The sequence below is a fragment of the Aulonocara stuartgranti genome (assembly GCF_965226115.1).
Source record: "Aulonocara stuartgranti genome assembly, chromosome: 6".
Taxonomy (NCBI): Eukaryota; Metazoa; Chordata; class Actinopteri; order Cichliformes; family Cichlidae; genus Aulonocara; species Aulonocara stuartgranti.
Window position 1 is genome coordinate 27982258 of NC_138944.1, and position 8576 is coordinate 27990833.

The window sequence follows — 8576 nt, forward strand, 5'->3', positions numbered from 1 at the left end:
AACCATTTCGATGGATAAGTAGCACTAGAGGTTGGACTGTCCTTTAAATTAAAAGCAGAGCATTCATTATTAGAATTCTTTTAATAGTCATAATTTAAAACAGTGAAAAAGGAAGTAGTTCAGTACCGATGCACATTTGTCATTGTCAGTGTGTAACATGTCAGTCATGTGGTGGCAGATCATTAAGTTCCTCTAACTTAACTGTTATTGACGTATTTGACAAGAGTGAGCTGGAATTGACACATTTAACAAATAAACTGACATTTTGGTTGTGTTACACACACACACACACACACGTTTCCTAAGCCCACACAGAGATCAACTTATAGACTTGTCCTAAAATACAAATAATTACAGTGGAAAAACAAAATGAGGCACGTTTCTCTTTTATATTAGAAGAGGAAAAAAGGATTTGGGATTCTCAGAGTTGAAAGTATTACTAAACTGCTTGCAAAACAAATGCTGGAGTGACATGAAACTGGATCAGGTGACTGGTTGCTGTACAAAAGCTTAGTTTTATCCAAAGGATCAGTTGAGTGTCTCTGTGCCAGGAAGCACTTCCAAACTGATCAGGATTCAGTGTCTAGAGGATCACCACGGCATGCATGGGTTTGGGCAGTCCCTGATGTAGGACTCCAGCTTGCCTTCAGAGACCTGCATCAGTGTCGTGTATGTGGTCAACTGGAAAGAAAGTAAATCGAGGAGGAGAAAGTAGTTACAGCCGATCAAAGTACAGTAGTCTTTAATTTTATAAGTCCTGGCAATCATAAAATGCTCACCTTATTCAGCACTGGTTTGGTTGACAGCACATCATACATTGTCTTCACTGAGATGTTCTATTTAAATAAAGCAAAAGAAATGATCAAAAGGTGATAAGAGACTCAGACCTAAAGCCAGGTTTCTGACAGAATTCTGTCAGTTCTGGACAGGAAGTGGGCGTCTTCAGTACTCACAGCCTGTGTGGTCTGATTCATGCACTTCATGCCTGGAGTCCTGCGGTCATCCAGGAAGAAAGGGTCCTTCCAGTGGTCGTAGTTTGTCTCCAGGACGTACCACCGGCCCAGCTTCAGATCAATCCTGAGGAACAAGTTGGTCAAACTTCAGTGTGTGACGTGCAATAACAGCAAGTAACTGGACTGTTTACCATCTGACCTCAGCTGCTAGTTAAGCAACAAATCATGAGAGCATGAGGAAAGCAGCATCACTGACTCATGATCCAGTACTTTTGCTGTGTGTTGGATTTTAGCGCCTTAAGCCGTGTACAAACAGGAAGCGATACGCTTGTCACGCATTGCTTTAAAGCTGCCAGCCCGTTGCTTGCAGATCAGGATCTGGGTACCTCAGTGACCCTCTAATGTATTTATCAGTTATATCGATCAATGGTATTATCAATTCTTACTGGTAGTCTCTTTAGTCGCTTGCCTGAAGGTTTACAAGTAACCAAAATAATCACTTTCTATGGTCTCTAGCTACCAAATCGCCACAGATCTACACTGAGATTTTTGCAGGACCTCATGAGGGTGATCTATCATCCCTTTATCCAAGAATACAAGGTTCTGTGTTGTTCAACACACATTTAATATTAAGTGGCCTTGATCTAGGCAGCAGTACTTACTCCAAGATATCAATGCTGAGCAGCCTAGACCTGGTGATGATGCAGCCCTGTCCTGTGCTGTTTCCTCCAAGGATGAAATAGGCTGGAGCGAGCAGCTTGGTCTGAGCCAGACGACTTTTAGCTTCCTCGTAGCTGGAGAGGGAAAAAATAAAAATATAAATATTGTTCGCAGAAACCGATTCACCAAAGAAACTACAATGCGCTTTAACTCAGTTCTTATGTTGTAGTGAAACTTTCTTTCCAATGAAAGAATTTTATTTTCTAATCATTTTAATATGATTTCTTTCAATGATTTATAATCTGATATTCTTATGCTTTATTTTTCAAAAACTCAAAAGGAGAGATCATCGCTAAAAAACAAAAAACAAACAAACTAATTTATTACTAACAATGCCATCGAAATCCCTAAGATGTATCAAACAGTGGATGCACTGCGTACCAAATAACAGCAAAACTTAATCTTCTACTTAAATCTACTTTTGTCTTGTTATAGTCGGGCACTGCAGCGTTTCACTGCCTCCCACTTCTACACATTAACACGAAAAGGCACACTGTCACACTGTCTTGGTGCTCATTAGTGGCCAAAAAACTGCTTTAAGTATCAAAGAATACCTGGTTGCATTTTCTAGGACTGATCGAGTGAGAAAGCTCATCCACATCCCATCTCTTTGTCCCAAGATCCACTCCAGGATTCCTGCATGAGAGCAGATCAACACGTTGACAAACAATGACAAAACATCTGATCTTGAGTACGTGTAGAACCCCAAAAGCTCACCAATGTATCCTCCGTCGAGGCTGAAGCGCTCGTTCATAGTCAGGGTGAAGATGTTCTGCAAGAGAAACTTTCCTTTTAATCTTCTGTACTTCCACAACTACAAAGAGCATAGGCAACTCTGCTGCCTTAAATAATGTTTTATGCCGATTGAGTCCTCAGATGTGCTACTAAATGACTCACAGGCTTGATGCCGGTGAGCATGCCAACATAACCGGCAAAGTTTGTCGACTTGAAGACTGTCTGGTTGTTTCTCTTGAAGTCGAGGTTGACCACGAGAGGCTTCAGCCTCTCGCTAATGATCCACGACTTGTTCTTCACGTCCCAGCTTTGAAGAAGAACACACTTTTAACCTGTCTGAGGCAAGACTTGGCTTAAAATTTGAAACCTGTGAAACTGATAAACTTACCCCATAAATAGACCAAAGTCTAAGTTTCTGCCATGAATGAGGTTACCTGAAAAAAGCCAAAGCCCAACAGTGTATCAGTTAATTATTAAAAAAAATAAAAATCACTTCACTGACTCCAAAAATCAGCCCACTTACCCTTTTCGTCTTCTGCAACAATCGACGTGCACACGGTGAACACCTCGTAGAAGATGTTAAACAAGACGACTTCACCTAAGAATGACGAAAACAGAGATTATTTGGATTTCCTTTTTCGCTTACTAGAGAGTTGACTACTTTACTTCAATTCATTTATTTACCAAGAGGAGCCCCTGAAGCAGCTGCGATTCCTCTGATTTCTTCATTGAACGGGCTTGGAAGTGTGTCCACCATTAAAGGCTGTGAAACATTGCAAAGGATTCAATCAGAAACACTTGAGATGAAGTTTAAAAAAAAAAAAAAAAGTATATATCAAGGAAGTGGGAGAAGAGAAGACAGCACTCACCAGTGCAATGTCGACCATCTCTATCAGCTTTCCGCTCGGCACTAAAGCGTCAGCCAGCTCTTTGATGGCTTCTATCATGTTGACCAGCTGAAGAGAATAAGATCACGATTTTAATGCGCTTTTTTTTCTGGGACTTGGAGCATTATTGCGAAGTGTTTTCCAATGACTCTTACATCTGTTTTTTTGTCAGTAATCACAGCCGACCATCTCTTGCTGGGCGGTAAGTCGAGGTCCACTGTGTACCAGCTCACGGCTCCTTTGAACCTGATTAGAAAGCAAAAGATTTAAAAACGACACTACTCCCCTGCTTTTAGTGGTAAGCCTCCATTCACAGCATTATTGTTCATCGCAGCTAAGTGAGTTCTAATACATTACTGACTTGGTTAAGAAATAATAAAGTGAGTGCAAAACTAGTCGAAGATATGATGACATAAATGATAAATGGCTGGATAAAACTACTTCTTTCGGTTAGAAAGAAGTAGTTTTTTTGCCCCGTCTCCCTCCCCTCACTCCAAACCGGTAATGGAAGATGGCCTCCCCTCCCTGAGCCTGGTTCTGCCAAAGGTTTCTTCCTGTTAAAATGGAGTTTTTCCTTCCCACTTTCATTAAGTGCTTGCCTAAAGGTTGATTGTTAGAATTAAAGCACCTTTAGGTGACTGCAGTTGTGACTTGGCGCTGCATAAATATTAGTGAATTGAATTGTCTTTTTAAATTCCTGGGTGGGGGAGTGCAGACATCTAAGGGGGTCCTCATCAAAACTTGTTAAGCCTGATTACTGAAGAATGGTGGCAAAGAATAAATCTTACACTTCCCTTATAGCCGAGAGATCTTTAAAACTCTGTGGATAAAGTTTAAAAGGTGAAGTATCCGATGCATGTGTTGTCCTGATCCCTGCTATCTATATTCATTATTGGCAGTTTTAGCTTTAGTGTACAGTTAAGACACACACACAAAAAGGGAAGAAAGCTCGCCCAGAGCTCACTTAGGGCCAATGGCAGTAATAAAATTGCATAAAGAAATAATACAAAGTATTGTCAACGGATACATGTGCGGCTAACAAATTTACGAGGAGTAAGTGAAAGCAGCAGAGCTCATTACGAAGCAGGGCTGTTATCAAACACAGCAGTGACTCAGCTACCAGGCGAATCACGGAGTTTCTGTAACAACTCTAAAACATTAACATGACAGCTACACAATAATGTGACATACGTGGGGCCTTTCGGTGGATACATGTCCGTCCGACAGTCTTCTGTGTACTGCAAACACACGAAAGTAACAGCAGTAAATAAGCGGGAGAGAAGGTCACTGTCTCTTATGGTTCAAACATCACTGAAAACAATGCAGTCAGACAACAGTCGAGCTTTGATAACACGGCGTGTTAGTGTGGTTAGAGAAATCTTGCTTACCGGAGGCACAAACTGTGTCCATACGACACAGAACGAAGCCGCTAAAACGAGAAGCACACCGGGACCCATTTCAGAAGATCTCCCTCAAACCGCTTTCTAATGTCCAGCTCGGTTTGTTGTTTCGTTAAGTTTACTGCGGAAGTTCCTGCTGTTTATCCCATGACGGCGAACTGACTTTTGCACAGCCGAGGGGAAACAGGAAGAGCTCGAGAATGTATTAAACGCCCTTTCCATTAATAAATGCAGGGAAACACGCATCCCACGCGTCTTCTGAGTGGATAAAACAGCACAATTAAAATGGCTTTTGGTTGCCAAGCGAGAGACGTGAACAAAGCAATTACAGAATAATTAAAGTGTTATAAAACACCCCCCAGATGACAGGACAATGGTTGTTTCCATACGGAAGCGAAAAAGGACACCCGTGATGATTTGCATTTATCTTTCTCATGTGACGGCCAAGTGGATTGAGGAGGGGGAAAGAAATTCTTCATATTTTTTTAATTTAGAAAAGAGCAGACAGAAAAGAAATTTTATATCTTCTCTGTTAATTGATGGCATTGAATGTGACGACCCTAAAATTTTGGAGAATGAAACTTATACATTCTATTCCAATTTATACTCCTCACAGTTCTCCCAAGCAGATTGTGATGTCTTTTTTGATCAAATAGATAATCTGATCCCTAAAATTGATGAATCATTTAAGGAATTATGTGAATCTGACTTCAGAATTGAAGAGTTAGATGCATCTGTTAAGAAAATGGCACTTAATAAATCCCCTGGTCCAGATGGGCTTACAGTTAATTTCTTCCAATTTTTTTGGGAAGACTTACGGGAAATTTTATTCAAAGCTATACTGGCCAGTATTGAAAAGGGAGAATTGATGTCTAGCATGAAACAAGGATTAATTACATTAATTCCTAAACCAAACAAAGATAAACGACAATTGGATAACTTAAGGCCCATAACTTTATTAAATACAGATTATAAAATTTTCTCTAGCTCAGTTGCAACAAGGCTCAAACAAGGGGTTTCAAGTATAATTAGTGAGACACAATCAGGGTTTTTGAAAGACAGGAACATTCATAATAATATCAGATTGGTTTTAGACTTACTGGACTACAATGATCTGATTAGTGATGACAGTTTTATTCTTTTCTTGGACTTTTATAAAGCTTTCGATTCAGTAGAACATCCTTTTATTTTAGAAACACTAACTCGATTTGGATTTGGGGATAAATTTAGGAAGATAATAGATATACTGTATAATGATATAAATAGCTCTGTGTCATTAGGATATGGCACTGGTAAAAGATTTAGCGTCAAAAGAGGAATTAGGCAAGGGTGTGGAAGCTCTCCGTTGTTGTTCATAATGGTTGTGGAGATGCTCGCAATTCTAATTAAAAACAGCAGCGTTGCCGGAATTGAGATTATGGACAATTCTTTAATAATTAGTCAACTTGCGGATGACACTACTCTTTTCTTAAAAAATGAACATCAGATTCCCCTGGTAAAACAAATAATCACTACATTCTCAAAAGCTTCAGGCTTAAAGTTAAATTTAAATAAATGTGAATTATTGGCATTAAAGGAGTGTAATTCACAATTACTGTACGATATAAAGGTGAAGAGGGAGGTAAAATATTTGGGCATCACAATTTCAAAAGATCACAAAGTCTTAGAAAAAGTAAATATTTTAGATAATGTTGACAAATGTAAGACAATCCTAAATAAGTGGTTACAAAGAGACATCACAATTTTTGGAAGAATATTATTAACCAAAATGGATAGTTTATCTAGATTTATATATCCAGCTTACTCTCTATCAATATCGAATAAAGTTATTAAAACAATTAATAGCTTGAATTTTAATTTTATTTGGAGGAATAAGTGCCATTATATATCTAAAGATGATTTGGTTAAACCATACATTGAAGGCGGTGGAAACGCAATTGATTTTGACATAATGAATGGTGTTTTGAAACTTAAATGGTTAAAATCCTTCCTAAATAATCCACACTCCATTTGGTTTTTTATACCAAGTAAGGTCTTTAACACACTAGGGGGTATTGACTTTCTCCTAAAGTGTGACTTTGAAATTACTAAGCTACCTGCTAAACTCTCTGAATTCCATAAACAGGTCCTTCTTTATTGGAAAATGTTATTTAAACATAATTTCACTCCACATAATAGCCCAATTTGGAACAATAGATATATACTGATGAACAGAAAATCTATTTTTATTCAAGATTGGTTATCAAAAGGTGTTTGGGCAATTGCCCATTTTGTAGATGAGGAAGGACATGTTCTAGGACATCAAGATTTTTGCCAAAAGTTTAATATCCAATGTTCTAAAAGTAAATTTAATCGGGTTATAAAATCCATTCCATTGTCACTTAAAAACATAGTTGTAAATGATATAATATATTCTGACATCTCCCCCAAGTTAAGGCAATTATATATAGATGGTATTCGATTTTGTGATGTTAAATGCAACAATAAGTTTCTTAGATCTTCATTAAGGAGTCTTTATTCTCCAAATTTACTTAGACGTAATTACATATTAAAAGATTTCCAAAGGGAAGAAATTGAAAAAATAAGAACTGATTATATCACCTTCCCTATCCCTCCTAAAGGGAAAGAAGTCCAATTTAAAATCTTGAATAAAATTTACCCGACAAATAGACTCCTTAGTGATAGATTCAAAATAGAAACGGGTAATTGTGTATTTTGTGAAACAGAAGAGGAGGATTTGGACCATCTATTCTTTTTGTGCAATTTTATACAAATATTTTGGTTGGATTTTCATACCTGGCTTTATTCCAGTGGGATTCAAATGACCCCATTTACCTTAAATATGATAATGTTTGGAGTGTTTTTGAAAGAAAAGAAAGCTAATTATGGTGTTAATGTGTTATTAATCTTGTGTAAGTATTTTATACATAAATGTCGCTTTTTTAAGATTAAACCAACACTGGCTCACTGGAAAAACGACCTAAACCTGTTGGTTAAATCTTTGACTTTAGTTAAAAAGAAAAAGGCTGCTTTTTTTGTTTCCTTTGTAGAAGATTTTGATTTAGTGAGTTAATAATCTGTTAATTTATGTGACCCCATCTTTATATTTTATTTTCACTATATATGAAAGTTGCTAATATGTAAGAAATGTTTATTCTCTGAATCTGTAATATATGGTGCATTTTGTTTGTATGTTTATACTACTAATAAAAAAAAAAAAAAAAAAAAAAAAAAAATCTTTCTCATGTGACAGCCAGTTATACACTAATATATATGTATATATTAAAAAAATCCCATTACTTTCCTGATTACTTATTTTCAAAAGTATTTAGTTACTTTATTACTTTGTTACTTTCTAAAAACATGATGCACAACCTGAAAACGTTATATAGCAATAGACCTTTCAGCCCAATTCTATTTTTTCCTGCATAATCCATTATATACAATTAAATCAAATGAAAAAGTTTTTTTAAAACTTGTTTTATTAGTTTGAATCTTTTAACTTTTTTGCATCAAGTAAAAATGAAATTATATGAAACATTCTCTGACTTGAAGAAATGTTTTTAACATTTAAACCTATTTTCTCCATATTCCAGCATACAAAATAAAATATTTTTACATAGCAAAACATAAAGTCAAAGATTCAGGACCACTAAGTACTGTTGCTCTTAAGTCTATTTTCACCTGCAATAGTAATCCCTTACTTTTACAAATTACTTGGAAAAAGTAATCAGATTACAGTAACTGGTCATAAGTGGCTGTCACATGAGAAAAATAAATGCAAATCATCACGTGTCCTTTTTCACTTCCGTATAAAAACAACCCTTGACCACGTATATGTATGTATACATATGTGTATATATATATATCTAGCTATACAT

At 36.8% G+C, this 8576-nt stretch overlaps 1 protein-coding gene across 1 annotated transcript; it reads right to left on the reverse strand.

Annotated features, from left to right (window-relative positions):
* Positions 1-62: 62 nt before the first annotated feature.
* On the reverse strand, positions 63-4864 carry asah1b (N-acylsphingosine amidohydrolase (acid ceramidase) 1b). The gene is made up of 14 exons (XM_082535497.1): positions 4684-4864; positions 4487-4533; positions 3451-3541; positions 3278-3364; positions 3093-3171; positions 2932-3006; positions 2797-2842; positions 2571-2715; positions 2391-2445; positions 2228-2309; positions 1616-1747; positions 954-1077; positions 780-836; positions 63-681 (listed from the first exon to the last, which is right to left on the reverse strand). Exons 1-14 carry the CDS (start codon positions 4750-4752, stop codon positions 592-594), a joined length of 1179 nt encoding a protein of 392 aa, XP_082391623.1. The 5' UTR covers positions 4753-4864; the 3' UTR covers positions 63-591.
* Between the last annotated feature and the right edge of the window lie 3712 nt (positions 4865-8576).

What these genes read in the sequence shown, in the direction of transcription:
- asah1b (XM_082535497.1), bottom strand. Translation starts at nt 4,752, where the DNA reads ATGGGTCCCGGTGTGCTTCTCGTTTTAGCGGCTTCGTTCTGTGTCGTA. An exon ending in GTCCTAGAAAATGCAACCAG is followed by an intron (nt 1,748 to 2,227) that starts GTATTCTTTGAT and finishes TTCCCTCTCCAG; the next exon opens with CTACGAGGAAGCTAAAAGTC. An exon ending in CTCAGCATTGATATCTTGGA is followed by an intron (nt 1,078 to 1,615) that starts GTAAGTACTGCT and finishes CTTGTTCCTCAG; the next exon opens with GATTGATCTGAAGCTGGGCC.